Raw genomic sequence first — 25,237 nt, 5'->3', positions numbered from 1 at the left:
CAACGGAGGCTACACGGCGAGCCCGGATGTGGTGAGGCCACGTCCAGAGGGCGCCGACTCGGTACTCGGCGTTAGGTGGGGACATAAGCACCTGAGCGACGAGAGTCCGAGGCGGGAGGCTGAGACAAAGCTGCTGGTATAACACGGCCTGGTCCAGACATGTCTACCACGGGCCGCAGAGGGGGCCGCACTATCCCCGAAATGCTTACGAAAAACACAGCCAAAGGGGACAAGAGTCCTGACAAGCTATCACCAGCCTCTCTGCCCAAAACCCAGGTCCAGGATGGAGGCGAGGCCCCAGCGACCAAATCCTTCATGGAGGCCCTCTTCACTTCCCTCAAGGAAGACATACAGAATCTCAAACATGAGATGGCGGGGGGATACAAGGAGCTACGTCGAGACATCGACTACATTGGGGAGCGTGTTGCGGAGGTGGAAAACACTGGGTTAGCTAGGAGCGAGGAAGTCCATATTTTGCAACAGGAAATCACCAGACTCCACGAGCAGCAGATGGACCTACAGGCGCACACAGAGGACCTAGAGAATCGCTCGAGACGCAACAACATTCGCGTCCGGAATGTGCCGGCCAAATCGGAGGGGGGGGACGTCACGTCCTATTTACAAGGGCTTTTCAGAGACATACTAGGGGAGCCCGCCGATTTCAAGGTCTGCATTGACAGGGCCCACAGGGTGGGCCTAGCATGGCGAGCACCGGCTCCACCCCCAGACATACTGGCCTTCCTCCCTGATTATCCTCTCAAAGAACGGATCCTTCAGGCAGCTCGCCGCAAGCAGCCATTTCAGTATCAAGGCCAGGCGGTGGAACTCTTCCAGGACCTCTCGGCAATCACACTGCAGAAACGCCGGTCCTTCAAGGTGGCCACGGCGTTCCTACGCGACAAAGGGGTCCCATATTCCTGGGGCCATCCATTTAGGATCATCTTTAAGTGGAATGGGGCCTTACACCAACTCAGATCTCTACGCGAGACCTACAACCTCCTTGGCATCCCCCATGAGGAGGACATGTCCGGAGATGAGCCAGACACTCTTGTGGCCAATCTGACGCCTTCTCAGCTGTCCCGGGGTGGCCGGCAGTGGGTGAGGTGCAGGAGAGCAGGGAGGAAGAGCTTGAAGACGGACCCAGCGACTGTAGCACAAGAACACGCGGCGGCTATCCAAGAAGTGGCCAAAGACACGACCAGTGAAGAATGAGCCGCCTTTACACAGGGGTGCCTTGCTACAATGTCGCACTACTGTGGGGGGGATCGGGGCGGGGGGCCGCTGGGCCACGACTGCCATTTTTTCCCCTAACTATGTACTTTTCCACGGTTCTGGCTGAACTGCCTGCAGACCTGGGACAATATTCACCAGATAGTTGTTCACAGTTGGGGTTGGGGGGGAGGGTGGGGAAGTTGGGAAAAGGGTGAGTTGGGGGGTTGGGGTTAAGGGGGGGTGGGAAGAGCGGGTGGGGGGTCCTCCTTGTCCACGAGTGCTGAGCGGGGTTGTCTTTCCTTTTTCATCACCACGAACCGAGCGCAGCGCGCAGCCGTTCCAACTGCCTGCTTAAGATGACACGCCCTTTGACTGTTCTCTCACTTAACGTGAGAGGGCTTAATAACCCAGTCAAACGTAAGGTGATTCTCTCTCTCCTGGAACACTCAAAGGCAGACATATGCCTCCTACAGGAGACGCACCTGCTGCCCAAAGATCACCACAGATTTAAATCCCGTTCCTTCCCGTGGCAATTTTTCTCCTCTGCAAACAGTAAGGTGGCTGGGGTAGCGATCCTGGTGTCTAAATCCTTTGGGGGGCGGGTCCTGCAGAAGGAGGCAGAGATCAAAGGCAGGTTGCTGGTCCACCGCTTTCTCGTAGCGGAGCAGACACTATTGATAGGCTCCATATACGCACCTAATGAACGTCAGGAGGAATTCTTACATACGGCCTTGGAGGCGACCACGGCCAACACGCATCCACACTTACTGCTGGGGGGCAACCCTAACCTAGTATTTCACAACACAGTGGAACGCTCTGGTCAACGATTTGGCCAGGTGGGGGCATTGTCCACGATGGGTCATACTCACCTTGCAGATTTGGGTCTGGTCGATTTATGGATACACTCGCATTCACAGGCAACAGCATACACTCACTACTCAGCGGCCCATAAAACCTACGCAAGACTCGATTACTTTCTGTGCTCCTCCCAACTGGTGACTCGCGCACAAGACGTCGAGATTTTTCCGGCCTCTCTGTCGGATCACTCCCCAGTGGTGGCGTCCTTTCTGATGCCAACCACGCCTGGCCCTCAGCGGCATTGGCGCTTACGAGACGGCTTACTACAGAGCCCGGCCATAGTGGAGCGGATCAAAGCTACCCTAAGCCAATTCCTCACTCACAATGCTAATGAAGACACCACCAAAGCCACTCAATGGGCGGCGCTCAAGGCGGTCCTCCGAGGCGAATTTATCTCACTGACCACGGCCAATAACAGGGAACGCGCACAAAAGAGGGCCGAAATCGCCCAACGTGTGGCAGAGCTGGAGCAGATGCATCAACGCATGGGGGCAGCCCGGGCGTGGCATCAGCTATGCGCAGAGCGGAAGATGTTGGCCGCCCTGGACCAGGATGTGGCCGAATACGCCGCCCTGCGGCTACGGCATGCGTATTACACCGGAGGATATATAATGTAAACAACAAGGACCCCGTGTTCGGAATTAATGATTCCTAAGACAGGGAAATAAACTGTGTGTATATCATAGCACGATCTTGGCAAGCAAAAGGGAAAGGTAATAGCATAAAGGAACCACAAATTCAATTGGATACAAAAAGCTCTGTTTCATTTAATAAGTATTCATATTAAAACCAAACATCACATACATTAATAAGACATAAAATTAGACAAAAACCAAGAAAAGCAAATTATACAATTTTACTACAATATAATCACATAATATTTAAAAAACCAAGGAGTGGCAATCAATGCTTTCCGACGCGCGTTTCGGCGTTGCAAGAGACGTCTTCTTCAGGAGCCACAATTTCTGTTGTTAAAATTTCTACTCAATGGCTATAGTAAACTCATGTTTCCTTAGCCAATCCCAATGATGAAAGGATTATGTCATTTAATGACTAATGCTAACGTTGGGGAGACCGTGGCACTGTAGTATTCAAATTAAAAACATAGCATTCTTTGTCTCACGTTTGATTTCTGTAGTGTAAGTGTGATGATGTTAGTCACAGCAGACAACCGAGTCAAAACTGCTCGTGTCCCGAGGAGACCGCTGCGGGAGACTGCTGGCGAGCAAGCTGCGGGAGCAGCGTCAGAGACAACACATTCGGACCCTCCAGCTTAGTCAGGGTGACCCTGTCACAGAGGATGCGGCTATTGCCGCGACCTTCGGTGACTTTTATGCTGAACTCTATGCGGCAGACCAACTGGATTTGCAGGCGGGTCGCGACTATCTGCGGGGAGCTGCCCTCCCATCCCTGAATGAGGAACAAGCGAAGTTCCTCGATCCACCCATAGGTCTAGAGGAGGTGATATCAGCGATATCCCGCCTCAAACTGGGAAAGTCGCCGGGTCCTGACGGCTACTCGGCGGCCTTCTATAAAACGTTCTGCCCACAAATAGCCCCTCTGCTACGTGACCTATTTAACACCTTCCATCAGCCAGGTGCCATACCTCCAGATTTGCTAGAGGCCGCGACATCGGTGATACCCAAGGCTGGCCGGGACCCCACTCGGTGCAGCTCATACAGGCCGATATCCTTGTTAAACATCGACCTCAAGCTCTACACGGGCATCATCGCGAATCGGCTGGCCCCGTATATGCAGCAGTTAGTGGAACCCGATCAAGCGGGCTTTATTCCGCAATGGCAGACCAGCAACAACACTAGGCTTGTCCTCCACTTAATCGAAGCTGGGTTGCGGACGAGACCGGGCTGCATGCTCCTCACCATTGATGCTGAGAAAGCATTCGATCGAGTGCACTGGCCCTACTTAGACTTAGACTTGGCGCTGCAGAGGTTCGGCATGGGAGAGACTCTCCGCAATCATATTTTTAATTGCTATCGACACCCGAATGCGACGGTCAGAGTCAATGGTCATACCTCCCCACGGTTCCCGATTGGCAGGGGGACCAGACAGGGCTGCCCGCTTTCCCCCCTCCTTTTTGCGCTGTACATGGAGCTGTTAGCGCAACGAATTAGGCAGCACAACCTTATTAAGGGCATCCCGTTTGGCGGTGATAGGCATAAAGTCAGTCTATACGCAGACGACATTTTACTCTTCCTGATGGAGCCGATGCAATCCCTCCGAGCGCTCTTTGTTGAGCTTCATATCTTTGCGCTGGCCTCGGGCTTTAAAGTCAACGTGGAGAAGTCGGAAGCCCTGAACATATCCCTGTTACCGGACGTACTGGTGGAGGCTAAGGCTGAGTTTGACCTGCAGTGGTCTGACTCTTCCATTCCCTATCTGGGGGTCCTACTGGCGCCGACTGTGCGAGCCATGGCAGACGCCAACTATGCAAGGCTCAGCTCGCGTCTCTGCGAGGAACTTAGGAGATGGAGACACCTCACGCTCTCCTGGCTGGGCCGCATAGTGGCCGCCAAAATGACTCTGTTGCCACAGATTCTCTATGTCTTCCAAGCTCTACCTCTGCGCCCTCCGGCGGGATGGCTTCAGAAGACGCAATCAGACCTGGCTCGTTTCGTTTGGAATGGTCGCCGCCCGCGCTTTAAGCATTCGATTGCTGTACTCCCTCCTGCGCATGGCGGAGTGGGAATACCTGACCTTACTTTATACTTTCAGGCGGCCCAGCTACGCACGCTTGTAGAATGGCACCAACTAGAGTCCAGTAAACATTGGCTCTTTCAAGAGCAAGCGGTGGCAGGTCGACCACTTCAGGGTGTTCCGTTCTTACCGCGCCGCCATAGAACACCCAATCTTTATGTATCGCACATCACGAGCACAGTCCTGGACACATGGGACAGAGTGGCAGTCCGGCGGGATCTCACCTCGTTTTCCTCTCCGATGACGCCGCTTTTCGACAACCCTGACTTTTCCCCCGGTCTCGACCCTTGGGCGTTTGCGGTTTGGAGGACGACGCCCTGCAGGGCTGTGGGGCACATGTTTGACCGTAGCGGCATTCTCCCCTTCCAGAAGGTGAAAGAGGACTATGGCATACCAGAGGCGGACCATTTGCCCTATTTGCAAGTCCGTCATTGGGTCCTACACCCGTCGATCAAACCAGGTGCGCAGCGACTCCTCACACCGTATGAAAAATGGCTAGTGACGCGCACATCTGATAAAAAGTTGCTCTCCGACCTGTACCAACACCTAATTCTCACCAACATTTACACGTACAATGCAGGGAGGGTCAGGTGGGAGAAGGACCTGGGGAGACAACTCACACGCAAGGAGTGGGAGGGCATATACCACAGAGCCAGACACTCAGCCTACCACACAGGCCTTACTGAAACGCTGACCAAAGTGGTCACTTATTGGTACCACACGCCTGAACGCCTGCACCGCTGGGACCCTCGAGTTAGTGATCGCTGCTGGAGAGGGTGTGGGGAGCTTGGCACACTAGAGCACTTACTATGGAGCTGCGATCGTCTACAACCTTATTGGAACTCTATCCTAGGCTTAGTAGACATGCACTTAGACACTCAACTGCCCCGATTCCCTGCCTATGTGTTGCTCCCTAACACCTTGATGTATCCCCTGAAATCCATGAGGGGAAGGCTTATAGCAATTGCACTGGGGGCGGCAGTACAGAATATAGTGGCTCACTGGAGAGACGCTCAACCCCCCCTACAACTTGGTTGGCTGCATAGGCTTTGGACGGTATTGGGAATGGAGAAACTGTCGTTGACAAAGGCGGGGAAGAGTGAAGAGTTTGCGGACCTCTGGTGGCCGTTCTTGACCCTGCTTACGGGAGAGTTCAGGGAACTGAGCTGTCCTCGCTACCTGCGATTGCTGAGCCTCGCCGATACCCCACTTGCAGATCCCAAAACACAACCACGCAAGCGGAAAGTCCGGGGGTGAGATGCTATCCAGCAAATCCTTTAAAGTGGTGTTAGCTTGTTGTGTGTTTCTTTGCTTGGTGGACAAGGAGGGGGGTGGTGGGGAGGAGAGGGGTGGGCGTGTTGGGGTCGTTTTCTTCTATTTCATAATCCAACGCAACCAACAACTCTTTCTAAGTCCTTAAAACGCGGCCGGCCCAGCTGGGTTGTAGGCGACTTGCTGTGTCTAACACGTAACGAATGGAGCTTATTCCAGGCCTGCTTACATGCATGTACTATTATTGGTAAGCCCGTGCCTCTCCACGCACAGGTCGCTGTATTTGTCGCAATGTTTTCTCTTAATAAAAAAGATTTAATACTAAAGTGTCCATCAGGGGACACTGCCCGGACAACACACTCAATATTGAACAGCTAGAGCAGTCGACTTCAAAGGTGGGGAACTGGGTTTGAGTCTCGGCAAGTATGCTCCACATCCTGTGAATCTGGACAAATTACTTCATCTCCCCGTGCCTAACATAATAAATGTGTCAGTCTTTAACACAACTTGTACTCATGTCAAGTGCTCTGATACCTTCGGATTGAGTTTGTGCAATATAAAACAAACAAAAAAAACCTTGACAGGGAAATCTCCCTTCTTGAATGGCGGCTGCTCAAACTTGACGGTCATGCTCGATCCTCGGGGGCAGCAATGCATGCTAAACAAAGCTTGGCAACATCACACTACTGAGAGGCTGCGTTGTCTCAATTATGCTGCGCACACTGCTAAAACACATGCTGATGTTGACAAACCAGGGGCGATGTTGGCGTGCCTGATATGCCAGGAGCTGCAACAGTGTCCCATATTATACATTCGGTCTGAGGCAGGTGTCCTATTAAATAGACAAAGGGAGGTACATGCCACATTCACATGCCATTATACATCATTATGCACATCAGTAACTGTGGTGACGTCAGGCGAGATTAGGGACTTCAACATTGGCCTACTCCAGGTTATATTCAAACACAGAGAGGAACTTAATGGGGACATTATGAACTTCAAAATAGAGAAGGCTATATGTTCGCTCACCACAGGTAGAACTCACGGGCCTGACGGGTTACCATCTGAATTCTATAAAGCTTATGCTTACTTGCTGGCACGATGAATTAAAATAGTATATGATGAAGCCTTATTAGCAGCCTGATTACCTCCCACATTAAATGATGCCTTACTCATCTCACTTCCCAAACCAGGGAGGGACACATTGGAGCTGGAATCCTACAGGCCCCTCATGTTTTTATACACTGATTATAAAATGCTGATTAAGCTCCCCAGCAGACATGCTGGCCCATTTGGTTCCATAGTTGGTCCAACCCAACCAGAATGGTTTTGTACTGACCAGAAGAACCTCTCTGAATCTATGCTGATTTTTTTGGGTGCTAAAAAATGCACACAGACAAATCCACAGCGGGTATACCTGGTTCACGATCTAAAGAAAGCATTCAACTCACTAGAATGCCCCTATCTTTCCCGGCTATGGTCTAGAAGCCTGCTTTATCTGCTTGATCAAACAGCTGTATGCTAACAGGACAGCCAGGATTAAGATTGGTTGTCATATATCAGACCCATTAAAGATACAGAGAGGCATGCAACAGGGTTGCCCATTATCCGCACTCCTCTTCTACCTGGCACTGGAGCCTTTAGCCCATCTGTTTCATGCATAGGGCCAACAACGGTGCATACCCCTCTGCGATGGCACACACTCAGTCTTGCTCTACGTAGACGATATGCTCCTTTACCTTCATAATATCTGTGATCCGGCCCACCATTGAGCAACTGCTTACTCAATGTGTTATGGTATCGGCCCTTAGAGTAAATTGGACCAAGTCCTGCCTTTTTTCATTCATGCTACTCCACATGATCCAGCACTTTACACCATTGGCTTTTGATTGGATTGACAGGCGTCCAAGTTCAGATACCTGAGTATTTGTATATCATGCTCCCACAGACCTTCTGGATGGCTACTTGATCCACCCTGTGCTCACCCTGTGAGCTCAAATAGCATTCTGGCAGGCTCTGCCACTATCAGTGCCAGGCCTAGTGGCCCTCACGAAGATCGTTATGCTGCAGTGCCAGCTTAACTACTTTGCCAACCTGCCCTTGTACATCAACAAGACCTTTTTCTACTCCTTGGAACATTTAACAGACGATTTTATATGACACTGCACACACCATAGGGTGGCCCATTCTAAGCCTATCTGCCAGCGTAATGAGGTGGGCTAGGTGTACCTAATTTTGAACACTATCATCTAGCTGCACAACTACAATGAGTGGTATGCTGGTTCACTGTATGCCAGTTCGAAGACTTTGCATCTGTCCTCAACCAATTGGACTTGGAATGGGTACTTCACACTTTCCACCTGCTAGATAGGGCACCACTGCTGTGCGCACTCCTGCTCCATTTTGCATGTCACTGCTTTGGTCGGACCCTCTTTCTCATCCATTTGGTGACACCCTACCTCCCCTGTGCATGCACTGCTTGGCATGCCACGAGTAGCTGTGATGACCTCCCTCTGGGAACTGGGCCCCTGGTAAATGGTGGGACTGCATAGTGTAGGTGAACTATACCGGGATGGGATCCTCATACTCATACTCCTCAAAAACTCTGATCTCCCACTGGGGCAGTTCCTATTGCATACTTCCCTTATCAGGTCACTGGGATACTGTTGGGGAGATATACAATAGGCCGCACTACTGCATCTTACAATCTAGTACCAACATGCAATGGCGAGAGGCCAGCACCTGAGCCGATGGATAGCCAGCTCTGTGCGTACTCACACAGCCATTCCCCTTACCGCTGTGTGCCAGCATTGGGAATGTTGACCTGGGCCACCTTTGTACATATAGAGAATGGCATGCAATATTTACTTACCTTACAATACTACCTCGCAATGCCCACTTCAAATTAATACTGTTTTATATTTTTCATACAGCATATTTATCAAAATCAATCAATATTTCAACTGCACAGACACTGCCTGTCCCTTTTGTCACATGACAGATGTGGACTTTTTACGTATGTTTTGGACCTGTCTGTCGCTGGTCAGATACTGGTTGGATGATACGGCACACCTGGTGCATTGCACGGGCCGCAACATTATATATATATACCTGGGAAGTGTGCCTACTGGGTTTACTACACTGCACGTTCTTGCTTGACAGACTTGGCCCTTATCCTATCAAAATGTCTGCTCACCCGAAATTGGAAGGCAGCCACGCCACCCCACCGCCTCCACGTGGATGCTGTCCATGGTGGCTTTGGCACAGGCAGAAAGTAAAGTCTTACATAGAGAGGAAACTAGATTTCTCCTCAAATACCCCATCACTGATAGTGGGGTACACTCCTGGAGAAACTCTGTGAAGGTCCATAAGCCGTATAACAACCTTCCTCCTTTAATGAGTTGTTCCGCAACTGCACTGCTCATAGCCAGACGGTCACTGTTGCGAGGCCGATGTATTATGTTGGGTGTTCGATCTTGCCGCCAAGCAATAATGGCCGCTCTCGATCCTGACAACACCAAGCTAAACATTGGGCTTTCGAAATTTGTCCATAAAGCGTTAAAACTCCTTGAAGCCACTCTCGAACCCAAAGTCTCCCCATCATAGCAGAGCGGTTGAGTAAAGAGACACAACATCCAAATCAGAGACTACAAGAAACCCAGATTTATGTACTGTATCAGAACATTATCAGATCTTGGCCCTCGTAATTTTAAACTGTTTCAAACTAATTGTTTTAAAGTTTTTATCACAGTCATTTCTATTAATCTTTGTCATGTCTTAATTGTAAATGTTTTTTTTAACCAAGCAATAAAGAAATGTATCCACAACTGCACAATAACCTCTGCTGGTGTTTGGGACCCCATTTGTCCACGGCACTCACTACACACACAATCCCAGGTACAGATTGGTTTGATTTCAGTTGTCGTATTCACCCTGTCATATACGGTGGCTTCAGGAAAGTCATGTTTATTACAGTTGCAATCAGTTCTGTTCTATTGCACATTGGGACTCAATTAGCATTGATTGTGTCTAGACCCGTTCATGTACACACCCTACATCCTTGACAGCAGCTACCATCATTGCAATGGATAACTACCCTCAACCCTTGTAAATTACTGCATTGTTCAGTATTGCGTTACATCAATCATACAGTTTATGCTGCACAATCTGCTGTGGAGTCTGTACATTGGCTATGTAACTGTTACATTTCCATTCGAAAATATTGGCTTGAAGAATGAAGTCAGTGATCATTTGCCATTCAGGCTATTCACTTACAAAATAGGTTTTGAAAGGCAAGAAAAACCAGCAATTGTAATGTTTTTTAACTAAACACAGAATATGAACCATGGAGACGATACGATTTCCGCGGTATTTTGAAAGAGAGTTTACAAGTACACAGTTGTCTTAATAAATAAACAATATAAATCAAAGATGCATCGAGTACATAGCTGTAGCAAAAGAACAAGGGCTCAAGTCAACTGTATTTTGTAAGAAAATTTACTCAGAGAAATGCTAGGTAAGAAGGTGTTACATTTGTATAATAATATGTGAAATGACTGCGCTGTGCTTAGTCAGTGTCTCCAATATGGTGTAATAATGATAATTGAATTGGCGTGGTTTTACCTTGGAACACTGAAAACTAGTAAAAAATTGCATCTGATAGTAGATGTCATGCAGCCTCTAGGGATTGGTAAACATTTTTGAAAGGCAAGACTTAAATGTTCCTCATATTCCTTGATGTCTTTATCTTCCAGGTGACGCACCATCTTGTGAAGCTCTTTGACAACATTGCTGATCTTAAATTTCAAGTGAATGAACAGGAGTCCAAAAACGTAGCACAAGGGATGTATAGTAAAGAAATGGAGTATGTCCCATTCTACCAAAACCTCAGATGCCATGGGCAGGTAAGATATAGTTTGTTTCATTTTATGTAGAAATGAAATTCCTCTATTCTGCTAAAAGACAGGCATGTAGTGTTACAGTGGAAACACTGTGGAGACTCACTTAACTTAAAAATGAGTAGACCAGAATACATTATAACTTTAATTACTATATTTTCTTTGTGTTTGTTCTTAACCATTTAATGAGATGTTAAACTAACGTTTAAAACAGACCATTTAAAAAAAAAAATTGTATAGTTCTGTACATGAAAATGCAATCATTGCAGTCTTATGAAACGTATAGTTGTGTGAAATGTGTGTAATTTTCTTTTTTGCAAATACTTGTAATGTCAGCAAAATTATGCATAATGCAAATTCGTAATTTAGGTCAATATTTTAGTGCAAAATAGATCCTCTAATCAGTTTTTGATGCGATAACTAATTTCGTGCTAAAAAAAGTGCAAAAAAACCTGCCAGCCATGTTTGTTTTGTTCCTGTATGTTCTCAGAAAATGTTTACGTTTACAGTTAGGGTACTGCAAATGGTGCAGATTTACACAAAGGGGCATACTAGAGTAGTTTTGGAAATTGTGCACAACAAGCATAACGCAAAATGATGCTAATTATACCAACATGATTTAAAGAAAAGTGAAGGTGATCTGAGAGAATCTCTTAATGTTCTGCATACCTAATGTACAAATACGTTAAAATACTGGGATTTTGAATTGGAAATACCATTAAAGGGTTAATGTAATAGGAACAAGAGAAGTGAAATCTACTTGGCTACAGTGTACATTTTTATAGCTGAAAAACGCTAAATAAAAATATTTGGTTTTAGGAAAAAATATTTAGGCAACTCAGCCTAGAAAGCAAAATCCAGTCAGCCTTCTCTTCATACTCCCGGGGCAGCAAGCCATTGCAAAATTCATCTGACCACATAGTGACTGATAATTATTATTTTTATGAGTGTTACTCTTTTTCAATACAAATTGCCTGCCTGGTATAGGCCATATCACATAACAGGCATAAAAAATATATTTTCAGTTAATTTTTTTAAGTTGCTAAAATAGTTACCATTTGACATTGAAGCTCTCTAAAGGTCCGAGTAAATTCCAAAATGGAGCATTTCGAACAATGGTGGTGCCCCGCCTCATTCTATTGTAAAGTGCTTTAGAATAAGTTAGGATGAGCATGTCAGAAATCCCTCACTTTTTTACTTTGGAAAAGGTGCTGCATTTTCAGAATTGAGGATATGCCCCTTTTTGTTTTCAATGTTTTAATTTGGTTATTCACATGACTTCAAGTAGCGGCTCACACAATCCTTGTATTGTCATTTGTTTTTTTCTTTTTGTGTAGCTGTTTCATGTTCATCCTAGCTTAGACTATTGTTCTGTGGGATAACTTTGCAATAATAGGTTTATTGGAGTTTAATTTAATACCTTTTGTTGAGTAATTCTGTTGTGTTACACCTAAGCCAGATCAAATGGCTGGATGGCAAACATTTACAAAGATCTCTCATGTGAAATCATAGAAACTGAAGGTTTCTCTACTGGATATATATATATATCCAAAACAAACGGCGTTCCAAACGTGCACTCAGGCAGCAAACAAAACAGGGCACCGTAACGGAGGGTTTATGGAGTAAATAAACCTTTATACTTGAAATACTCAGCTGTTGCCCTGTTTTGTTTGCTGCCAGAGTGCACGTTTGGAACGCCATTTGTTTTGAATATTGTCACCAGCTGCTCCACCGGCATCGAGCCACCCCTGAAGAGGCGAGGGATTTCCAGCAGGAGCTTTTTTCTTTGGATATATATATATATATATATATATATATATATATATATATATATATAAATATTCCATATGCTACTGCTCGACAGTTGGAAAGCCACACGCGATGTAAAATTTCACCTTTATTTAGAAACAAGCAGCTTCACAGTCATTCAAGGCTTTGCAGCATATAGATTCTGCCGTTCTTGCCATACGCGTTTCGGAATCCATTTCCTTTATCTCTGGCTCGGCTTGCGGTGAAGTACAGCTTCAGGGATGACCTCGCACTTGCGTGGTCTCGTTAAGTAGTTCCACCCATCCGTGCATGTTGTAAAGTGCATTTTGGTTATTGAAGTCTTTAGCCATAGTGGCGTTGCTGTATTCTTCCTCCATTCATTAAAAAAACCATTGGGTTGCTGTAAAAATCCGTGAATGTTGTTCGGCTCGTCTTGCGCTTGTTACCCATGGATCACGCGCAAGACGAGCCGAACAACATTCACGGATTTTTACAGCAACCCGATGGTTTTTTTAATGAATGGAGGAAGAACACAGCAATGAATGACTGTGAAGCTGCTTGTTTCTAAATAAAGGTGAAATTTTACATCGCGTGTGGCTTTCCAACTGTCGAGCAGTAGCATATGGAATATATATATATATATATATATATATATATATATATATATTTTTTTTCACAAACGCCCTAGAGCTTTTCAGGACGCACTCGTGTTCCGCCTGCCATCCGGCCTCACTGGATTATCTCCCCACTGGCTTACAGGTGTGTCATGATGCTTGCCTGACGCGTTTCGGGGTCACTCGCCCAAAACAAAGGCTGTGACCCAGAGCTTGGTAAAAATACAATTCCCAGCATGCAACATGAACTCAAACGCCAATCCTTAACCAATGGAATGCGTGCATGTTAACAACAAATTAAATGAAGTCTCTGTAATCACATTCTGAGCCGCCTATGATTAAGGGGCGAGTGACCCCGAAACGCGTCAGGCAAGCATCATGACACACCTGTAAGCCAGTGGGGAGATAATCCAGTGAGGCCGGATGGCAGGCGGAACACGAGTGCGTCCTGAAAAGCTCTAGGGCGTTTGTGAAAAATTATGCAGCGCGGGGTCCTTACCGCGTCAGGATGCACCTTCTCGAGTCACCGCGCAGCGGGGAACGGACTGGAGGAGCTGGGGAACGGAACTCTGCCGCTCCATACAGCGTGTAAAGCCGGATTGAACGCAACTCTCCTTGGTACAACGGGTTTCCACTTAGGAATGAACAATTGCTCAAAACAAAGGCTGTGACCCAGAGCTTGGTAAAAATACAATTCCCAGCATGCAACATGAACTCAAACGCCAATCCTTAACCAATGGAATGCGTGCATGTTAACAACAAATTAAATGAAGTCTCTGTAATCACATTCTGAGCCGCCTATGATTAAGGGGCGAGTGACCCCGAAACGCGTCAGGCAAGCATCATGACACACCTGTAAGCCAGTGGGGAGATAATCCAGTGAGGCCGGATGGCAGGCGGAACACGAGTGCGTCCTGAAAAGCTCTAGGGCGTTTGTGAAAAATTATGCAGCGCGGGGTCCTTACCGCGTCAGGATGCACCTTCTCGAGTCACCGCGCAGCGGGGAACGGACTGGAGGAGCTGGGGAACGGAACTCTGCCGCTCCATACAGCGTGTAAAGCCGGATTGAACGCAACTCTCCTTGGTACAACGGGTTTCCACTTAGGAATGAACAATTGCTCAAAACAAAGGCTGTGACCCAGAGCTTGGTAAAAATACAATTCCCAGCATGCAACATGAACTCAAACGCCAATCCTTAACCAATGGAATGCGTGCATGTTAACAACAAATTAAATGAAGTCTCTGTAATCACATTCTGAGCCGCCTATGATTAAGGGGCGAGTGACCCCGAAACGCGTCAGGCAAGCATCATGACACACCTGTAAGCCAGTGGGGAGATAATCCAGTGAGGCCGGATGGCAGGCGGAACACGAGTGCGTCCTGAAAAGCTCTAGGGCGTTTGTGAAAAATTATGCAGCGCGGGGTCCTTACCGCGTCAGGATGCACCTTCTCGAGTCACCGCGCAGCGGGGAACGGACTGGAGGAGCTGGGGAACGGAACTCTGCCGCTCCATACAGCGTGTAAAGCCGGATTGAACGCAACTCTCCTTGGTACAACGGGTTTCCACTTAGGAATGAACAATTGCTCAAAACAAAGGCTGTGACCCAGAGCTTGGTAAAAATACAATTCCCAGCATGCAACATGAACTCAAACGCCAATCCTTAACCAATGGAATGCGTGCATGTTAACAACAAATTAAATGAAGTCTCTGTAATCACATTCTGAGCCGCCTATGATTAAGGGGCGAGTGACCCCGAAACGCGTCAGGCAAGCATCATGACACACCTGTAAGCCAGTGGGGAGATAATCCAGTGAGGCCGGATGGCAGGCGGAACACGAGTGCGTCCTGAAAAGCTCTAGGGCGTTTGTGAAAAATTATGCAGCGCGGGGTCCTTACCGCGTCAGGATGCACCTTCTCGAGTCACCGCGCAGCGGGGAACGGACTGGAGGAGCTGGGGAACGGAACTCTGCCGCTCCATACAGCGTGTAAAGCCGGATTGAACGCAACTCTCCTTGGTACAACGGGTTTCCACTTAGGAATGAACAATTGCTCAAAACAAAGGCTGTGACCCAGAGCTTGGTAAAAATACAATTCCCAGCATGCAACATGAACTCAAACGCCAATCCTTAACCAATGGAATGCGTGCATGTTAACAACAAATTAAATGAAGTCTCTGTAATCACATTCTGAGCCGCCTATGATTAAGGGGCGAGTGACCCCGAAACGCGTCAGGCAAGCATCATGACACACCTGTAAGCCAGTGGGGAGATAATCCAGTGAGGCCGGATGGCAGGCGGAACACGAGTGCGTCCTGAAAAGCTCTAGGGCGTTTGTGAAAAATTATGCAGCGCGGGGTCCTTACCGCGTCAGGATGCACCTTCTCGAGTCACCGCGCAGCGGGGAACGGACTGGAGGAGCTGGGGAACGGAACTCTGCCGCTCCATACAGCGTGTAAAGCCGGATTGAACGCAACTCTCCTTGGTACAACGGGTTTCCACTTAGGAATGAACAATTGCTCAAAACAAAGGCTGTGACCCAGAGCTTGGTAAAAATACAATTCCCAGCATGCAACATGAACTCAAACGCCAATCCTTAACCAATGGAATGCGTGCATGTTAACAACAAATTAAATGAAGTCTCTGTAATCACATTCTGAGCCGCCTATGATTAAGGGGCGAGTGACCCCGAAACGCGTCAGGCAAGCATCATGACACACCTGTAAGCCAGTGGGGAGATAATCCAGTGAGGCCGGATGGCAGGCGGAACACGAGTGCGTCCTGAAAAGCTCTAGGGCGTTTGTGAAAAATATATATATATATATATATGTGTGTGAGTGTGTGTATGTATATATATATGTGTGTGTGTGTGTGTATATATATGTATATATATTAGAAACAAAAAAATAATAAAAAAATATAAAAAAATATACAAAATAAAAGAAATGAAATATTTGCATAAAGAGGGAGAAAATTAAAGGGAATGTTTAAAGCAAAATTTAATGATTGTACATAGAGAGTAAAATAAATGTGTTGTGAAGATAATAACACTCTTTTAGTGTGATGTTGTTAACTGTAGATGGCGGAAGATATGAGCCAATGCATGAACTTGAACGTATCGCTCCAGTTGTGAGGTGAGGGTCAACAACACTGAGAAAGGATACAGTATTTAACTGACACAATGCAGAACCCAAAGTGACCCAGTAGAAAGCAATTCACCGAAACGCGTTGGTCCATTAATATAGATGGAATGTAGACTGTGTAAATTTGCCATGAAGAAGATTGGAACAATTTAATAAAGTATTAAAAGAGTATTAAAAACTCACCAGGAAAGGAGTTGCCATTTCTTAACTTTGTTAACCTTGTGTCGCTGGATTTGGTGTTCATGAGGAGAACGCCCAAGGGAGACATATAGGGCCGCCTTCGAGGAAATGGGCACGGAGCAGCCCATCAAAGCACCAACAAATGCACAGAAACATCGAGGCCCATTGCTGGAGATGAGGCTTTATTTCAGAGTCCAGCCGCACAGCATACTTCCCTTTCCCTAACGTTTCGGCACTGATAGCCTTGATCACAGGTGGAGGTGAGTTTTATATATATATATATATATATATATATTACCTACTGGTGGTCACCAGTAGGTATATATAGTTAGGATTTTTTCTCTATGGGATTTTTGAAAATTCTATGTCTAATAACTTTGGCGTTTGTGGACGGAATTGGCTGAAATTTTCAGGAAAATGGCACATTTTGTTTCTGAGTAGCCCTTGAAAATTTGGGGGGGGTTCGTCAAGGGGGGGCCGAGAAAAAAGGGGGGTCCCAAAACGTGTTTTTAACATTGAGTTTTCCATAGGGCGGTTGGCCTCACTTTTAGCCCGAACGGCTGAATGGATTTGCACGAAACTTGGCAAAATTGTAGGGACTGGTAGCCCGATGTGCCTTTTGTAGGTCTCAATATATGTGCTACAGTGGATTTTGAGAAATTAACGTTTAAAAAAAGATATATATCTGTAACAGCGGACCGGGCAGCGCTCCGCTACGCGTACTTTTCGCGCAACGGAGCTTTGTGAAGCGAAGCTGATTGGTTCTCCGGCGTCTGTCAACATTCCAAACAGTCCGTAGCGGCCGCCATCTTGTCTCTCGGTAGGATCGAGAGACAAGAGGAGGCCAAAGCGAAGGGGCAAATGACCATAAGGGGGCATAGTACATTGTCGCTCACCCCCTAGGTTTGATGTGGAGGTTTTAAAAGGGCCCCGCGGGGCAAAAAAAAATAAAAATAATAATAATCGAACAGCTGAATGGATTTGCACGAAACTTGACAAAATTGTAGGGACTGGTAGCCCGATGTGCCTTTGCTAGATCTCAATATATGTGCTCCAGTGGATTTTGAGAAATTAACGTTCAAAAAAAGGTATATATCTGTAACAGCGCACCGCTTCGCGTACTTTTCGCGTTACGGAGCTTTGCGAACCGAAGCTGATTGGCTCTCCGGTGTCTGTAAACATTCCAAACAGTCCGTAGCGGCCGCCATCTTGTCTCTCGGTAGGATCGAACAGCTGAATGGATTTGCACGAAACTTGGCAAAATTTTAGGGACTGGTAGCCCGATGTGCCTTTGCTAGGTCTCAATATATGTGCTTCAGTGCATTTTGAGAAATTAACGTTCAGAAACAAGATATATATCTGTAACAGCGCTCCGCTTCGCGGAGATAAAATTATATGTGTATTACCTAGCTGTTGCTAACACCAGTTAGCGACGGCTAGTAGAAGATAGCGACCATCTTGGGCCCCACTTTGCATGTGAGTGATATTTATCACTAATGACATGCAAAGTGGGCATGCCAAGATGTTAGCGACTGGAAACAGTCGCTAACATCGCGATCTCCTATTATCAACTTTTGGAAATATTCGAGATAAGGGCGAATATCTCCAAAAGCTACCACCTGCCCTGAGCAGTTCTTAGCCATGTTATCCAATGGGAGGTGGATAACATGGCTAAGAGCATTAGCTCGGTAATGCATGAATATCGCTGAGTTTTCAGCGATATTAATGCATTGCGGTCGTTTTTTATCGTATTTCCGATAAACCTTGATAATAGCAAGGTTTATCTGCGATAATTTCTGACGGTAAAAAAATCGTTGCTAAGCATCGTTAGGGATAAATATCGCTTAACTTTGGTAATATGCCCCAACGTCTGTTAACGTTCGATTCGAAGGAAATCAGGAAGTGTTGAAAAACATTGTCTGCGCCATCTTGTCTTTTTTCAAATGCCACACTTTTGTCGTGCACGGCAGCCATTTTAGATGCCTTGACCAGACCCACTCTGTGCACGCTGTCGATCCTTAGCATGGCTCCCCACCCTCGCAAGCATCTCCCCCAGGCAGTGGTCACCCCCGCTCTCTGTCTTATGCATGGGTAATAAACCTCCCCCATCTGCGCTGCTGTTCCCTGAGAATCACACCCTGTGCCCGCCCGACACCTCCCTTTCGCCCTATTCACTACCGCACCCTCTGACACTCCTTTTCCTCTGTGTCCGATTGTCCAGGCTGGTCCTAGGGTATCAGCTAGCCCTGCAAATGTAGTTTATGGCCACAGCTGTAAAGAATCACCCCTCTTCAAAGGAGTTATAGTAGATCAAGGCCCACACTCGATGAGATCCGTCACAGCAGAAGCGTTGCTATTATCTGAAAACCATCCTGTATTGTGATTGGGGAGGGGACCGAGCCTGAAGCGGAAGATTCCAGGGATGACTGTTTGTACATCAAAGTTTTTACAATTATGTGTCACATTAAAAATACATAGCACTCCGACAAAGTAGTAAGATTATAAAACTTTAATAATTTATAAATATATACAAGAAAACAAAAATAGTAATAACATATAAACATTTTTAGGGAAAAACAACGAAGTAGCGGTCGGCTGTGCGAATAGTCCCAACGCAGCACAACGTCCAGATTTCCGGCGTGGGGCGTCGCGGGGGGTGGGTCATCAGTAGCAAACTGTTGTGCGAATAGTTCCAAGGCAGCAGAACGCGCCGAAATCTAGATGACACGAAAGTGATGTCTAGTAAGTTGCCACCCAGCAAATAACGGCATGGGGCGTCGCGGGGGGTGGGTCATCAGTAGCAAACTGTTGCGCGAATAGTTCCAAGGCAGCAGAACGATGGCACCAAGGTGATGTCCAGTAAGTTGCCGCACTGGTTTTGGTATCCTACAATGCTGCTCCGAATAACGGCGTGGAGCGCCCCGGGGGAGGCGGCGTGAACGGGCCTCTCCAGGTGGAGTGTCATCTGTTGTAGTGGGGCGCCCCTTTACCGTTTCAGTTGCCATTCCGTCCGTTTTTGGTCCACTGTGTCAAAAGCCGCAATTCAGCTGAGTTGCGCCCACTCTTGCGGTGCAGCGATAGGCGGCTGTCACAGGACTCTCAAAATGGCGGCAGGCTGTTTCCTTTTTGGGCCTGGTCCACTGAAATGGCCCTGGGACACCTTGGAAATCGGACGCTTGTCTGCTAGGTCTTGGACCCCATTCTCGAAAGCGTCCCCTCCGCCTTGAGAATTCATCAAAAGTTTTGGGGGCTCCGACTCCTGCAGGCTTCTGGTGGGGAGCGGCTGCCATGATTGCTCGCGGAATGACCACGACTGAGCTACGAGATGGTGGTGCTTTCATGCTGACGCCAGCTTCAGTCTGAAACATCCAGAAACAAGGTGGGGCTTTCATCGTTTGGGAAAAAAAAAAAGTTTTCATCCTATGAAAAGTGTTGTTTTTAGGTCACATGATCAAGCCTTCCATCATTAGGAAACCAAAAGTAAAATGAACCAATGAAAAGTTTTATAAACAAGTCACATGACCTGTTATGCGGCATAGGGTGTAAAATGCGGAGAAAATACGTTGGCACGTGAGGCGGCGTCAGTAGCGGACCGATGTGCGAATAGGCCGAAGGCAACACAACGCGCCAAGATCCGGATGGCACCGAGGTGGTGTCCAGCAAGTTGCAGCACTGGTGTGGCCATCCTACAATGCTGAAAGTCGGCGTGGGGCGCCCCGTTGGCCTGTGAGTTTGCGTCAGTAGCGGACCGATGTGCGAATAGGCCGAAGGCAGCACAACGCGCCAAGATCCGGATGGCACCGAGGTGGTGTCTAGTAAGTTGCCGCACTGGTGTGGCTATCTAACAATGCTGAAAGTCGGCGTGGGGCGCCCCGTTGGCCTGTGAGTTTGCGTCAGTAGCGGACCGATGTGCGAATAGGCCGAAGGCAGCACAACGCGCCAAGATCCGGATGGCACCGAGGTGGTGTCTAGTAAGTTGCCGCACTGGTGTGGCCATCCAACAATGCTGAAAGTCGGCGTGGGGCGCCCCGTTGGCCTGTGAGTTTGCGTCAGTAGCGGACCGATGTGCGAATAGGCCGAAGGCAGCACAACGCGCCAAGATCCGGATGGCACCGAGGTGGTGTCTAGTAAGTTGCCGCACTGGTGTGGCCATCCTACAATGCTGAAAGTCGGCGTGGGGCGCCCCGTTGGCCTGTGAGATGGCGTCAGTAGCGGACCGATGTGCGAATAGGCCGAAGGCAGCTCAACGCGCCAAGATCCGGATGGCACCGAGGTGGTGTCTAGTAAGTTGCCGCACTGGTGTGGCCATCCAACAATGCTGAAAGTCGGCGTGGGGCGCCCCGTTGGCCTGTGAGTTTGCGTCAGTAGCGGACCGATGTGCGAATAGGCCGAAGGCAGCACAACGCGCCAAGATCCGGATGGCACCGAGGTGGTGTCTAGTAAGTTGCCGCACTGGTGTGGCCATCCTACAATGCTGAAAGTCGGCGTGGGGCGCCCCGTTGGCCTGTGAGATGGCGTCAGTAGCGGACCGATGTGCGAATGGGGCCAAAGGCAGCGCAACAATATTTTCTGATTTGAAGACACCACAAGGCGCTGAGATGCCAAGATCCGGATGGCACCGAGGTGGTGTCTAGCAAGTTGTGGCACTGGTGTGGTCATCGTACAATGGTAAAAGTCGGCGTGGGGCGCCCTGTTGGCCTGTGAGATGGTGTCAGTAGCGGACTGATGTGTGAATGGGGCCAAAGGCAGCGCAACAATATTTTCTACTATATTTTCGGAGTAGAAGACACCACAAGGCGCTGAGATGCCAAGATCCGGATGGCACCGAGGTGATGTCTAAGTTGCGGACCGATGTGCGAATGGGGCCAAAGGTAGCGTAACAAGATTTTCTGTATGGAAGATACCACTAGGCGTTGAGATGCCAAGATTCGGATGGCACCGAGGTGATGTCTAGCAAGTTGTGCCACTGGTGTGGCCATCGTACAATGGTAAAAGTCGGCGTGGGGCGCCCTATTGGCCTGTGAGATGGTGTCAGTAGCGGACTGATGTGCGAATGGGGCCAAAGGCAGCGCAACAATATTTTCTGACTGACACCACAAGGCGCTGAGATGCCAAGATCCGGATGGCATCGAGGTGATGTCTAAGTTGCGGACTGATGTGCGAATGGGGCCAAAGGCAGCGTAACAATATTTTCTGTATGGAAGATACCACTAGGCGTTGAGATGCCAAGATTCGGATGGCACCGAGGTGATGTCTAGCAAGTTGGTGTGGTCATCCTACAATGCTGAAACTCGGCGTGGGTCACCCCATTAGCCTGTGAGATGGCGTCAGTAGCGGACCGATGTGCGAATAGGCCGAAGGCAGCACAACGCGCCAAGATCCGGATGTCACCGTGGTGGTTTCATAGTTGAGAGGCACTTCATCTGCAGTGGGGCGCCGAGATCCGGATGGCACCGAGGTGATGTCTAGCAAGTTGCTGTACTGGTGTGGTCATCCTACAATGCTGAAATGTAGTGGGGCGCCCATTTACCGTTTCAGTTGCCATTCAGCTGAGTTTCGGCTGCTCTTGATGCTACAGCGACAGGCGGCTGCAAGAGGACTCTCAAAATGGCGGCCTGTTCTTTGGATTTGGGCCTGGTCCACTAAAATTGTCCTGGGACACCTTAGAACTCGGACGCTCGATTTTTTTTTCCTTTCCTGTACATGCAAAAAAAGGTAAATGCCCGGTATGTTACACGCTTCATCTGCCACGATGAACTCTCCAGAGGAACCGAAAAAAAATATAGTTGTGGTAACTATACCATGCATCGTCATATGGAGAGGTGGCACCAATTAACTATAGTGCTGCATAAAAGAGAGATTTGGAGGAGAACCCTGACCTGCTAGTACATTCATCAAAGAAGTGGCACTGAGAGCTTCAGAGGCAAGGGAAACGGTCCCAAATATTTAGAAGAACTTTGGAAAGATTAAAATGACATGTTTAGATTGTGGTAAATTAATTTCATGTGGGCAGATGAGTGTTACTCTAATAAATACAGCATATGAACATCATCCTAGTCGATGGTTGGTAGAGACATTTTGACTATATCCTGGACCTGCCCGTCCTCGCCCAAAATGGCGCCGGAATGAATGGGACTCGTAACTCCTTGTTGTGTACTGGTTGCAGAACCTTGAAATCACGAGATACGTATGCAGTTTTGAAGCACATGGCGGGCGGGGACGAGAATTGATTGAATATTTCGACATCCCTATTGATATTAAGTTCTGATGTGTTATTGATTACTGTACTGTTGAAAATTCGAATTAACGTCACCCATGGTACTTGCCCGCAAATGTATATCTAGATAATTTTATTGTAACTGGCCCTGTCGTATTTTAATTATAAAATGTACGTCCACCTGTCGTGTATTTCTATAGGTTCTGAATCAGTCCCCCTATTCCTGACCCTATTCTGGTTAAACTAACTATCAAGTTAACTAACAGTCAGCCCATGAGGCAAGAAAACCCCCATGATGCAGATACCGTTATCTGACGCAGTCACACTACGGCACAGGAACGTGTTATCTGATTAGGTCATAACGCTTGAGATCTAATTAGACAAGCGACATTCCTCCAGCCCCTGATAAGGCATACGACGTTCTCATAACAAATCAAACCTATGACAACCTGGAAAATCCGTGCGGCCATTGTTTTGATTTCACAGAGAACTTTTGCAAAAGAATGTGCTAACGAGCAAGTCGTATGACATCTTTATTGACGTACCTATGTCCATCCTTACGTCAATCTCGGCACCTTTAAGGTATAAATATTGCCGACCTTGCCCTATGCAAACACACGCGTGGTGACAAGACGGAGCAGCCATACTTGCCGAAGCCGAGAGCAGAAGCAGACCCCGCAGGCAGCAGCCCCGCCTTCCTGACGCGCTGAGAGACGCGCTGCTATCTCAAACCGAGAGACCCAGCACCGGCGCTTCTGGGCAGCCCTCGCAGGCAGCCTGGAATATCGAGAGCAGAGAAAGAGATACCATTCCTCATCCATCCTAAATTCCAGGTACAGAATTGAATAACCCCTCACAGAGAATTCTTTAGTTATTCACTTGGCAAAAACAAACTTAACTTAAACTGTAACTTTCTATTCCCGCCCACGCATTAGACTTAGGTCAGGTACACGGGGTAGGCGTATTTAGAAACACCAGTTGAGTACGTTTAGTCAAATGTATATGTGTATGTAAATATATTTTAATCATTTTAAAACATCATATGGCTCAGAAACCATATCAATGTTTTTACAGTATTATTTTATACTATTGCTTCTAATGTATGCACTTTACTTAACTATAAGTATTGCAATAATATCGATCCATTTCTCTTGTACGAGAAAAGAGACTGATCAATAAATAACATCTTTTATTGAACACGCCCGTCTCTTCCTTTTCTCTACATTCTGATGAGACTAAGAATGCACGTACTGACTGAGTAAAATAATTGTCTTGTGCTCACACGACTCTTGAGATTGACTCTTGATTAGGGGAGAGCAAAGTTGTCATGTTCTATGGTTGTCAGAAACTAAATCCCTTCTTGTCTAATCAGGGGAGTTAATTCCTTCCTTGAACATTCGAGAAAGTTTCTAGCGAACTCTGAGCTTAGCTGGCAAACCCAAAAATTAAGTCTAGTATCGACAGTAGCAGACCTAGTTAACGTCTGGTCTAGGCCTTTACTGCTGTAGGTACTATTCCAATGCGCAGAGCCTATTGGGAAAATAGGAGCTACACTACATGGCGCCCAACGCGTTTGGAAAGGGCGATAAAACTAACGTAAGACATTTAGAGTAACTCAGTCGTGCTTTCTCACTCAGACCCCTTTTCCCAAATACTCCAAAGACGTCTGGAGTGGGTGAAAGGTTATTACATCCTCCAAAACCTCGCAGGAGGGAACTCCTATGTATGGTTCTTGGTCTAGTCAACGTTGAAGGATAAAACAGTTCCAGATTATTGTGCATCTAATCTCTGTTTCCATAAGAAACCTGATCTGCAAACAAACATAATACCATCCTTTCTGTAAAATGGCAGAGAGTGATGATGAAAGAGAGGCAATTAGATTAGCTACTGAAATAGCAGATGCTGATGCTACCATGCAAACAACAGACCCGGATATAATACTCATCCAGGTCGCCAAAAGGAGATCTATAACCTTAAAACTTATAGAAAATGGACTGACACCTAGAGGTGGCACAGTCATATTCGTAATTGAGGCACATGAATATCGGCAGACAGAGGTATACTATACATGGATACATTTTCCAGCAGCAAATGCTGTAACAAAATACTTCCACTATTACAAAGTAGAGGAACCTCCTAATGAGTACACTCCTTTCGAGGAGGTGGAAGTACCACTCAAATTCCAAGAGCATTTGCTCTTATTTGATGGCGCCCTAAAACATAACAATCACATTACAAGGCTCGGTCCTTTAGGAAGACCAGGAGCAACGTGGCCGGTCCTAGCCGGATACACACCACATCCAGACATCGAAAGAATGCCTGCAGCAGAGCTGTTAATACAGCTAAAACAACTACTAAAAA

At 47.3% G+C, this 25,237-nt stretch overlaps 1 protein-coding gene across 1 annotated transcript in view; it reads left to right on the top strand.

The window, feature by feature from the left end:
- DNAH11 (dynein axonemal heavy chain 11) overlaps positions 1–25,237 on the top strand; it is a 3,642,058-nt gene that overhangs the window by 1,520,906 nt on the left and 2,095,915 nt on the right. Inside the window, exon 30 of the mRNA XM_078663510.1 lies at positions 10,812–10,961. Within this exon, the coding sequence (XP_078519636.1) occupies positions 10,812–10,961 (150 nt within the window). The remainder of the gene's footprint in view (positions 1–10,811; positions 10,962–25,237) is intronic.

This window comes from Lissotriton helveticus, chromosome 10, assembly GCF_964261635.1.
Source record: "Lissotriton helveticus chromosome 10, aLisHel1.1, whole genome shotgun sequence".
NCBI lineage: Eukaryota > Metazoa > Chordata > Amphibia > Caudata > Salamandridae > Lissotriton > Lissotriton helveticus.
Note: the sequence above shows the minus strand (reverse complement) of the source record. Positions and strands in the feature narration are given on the sequence as shown.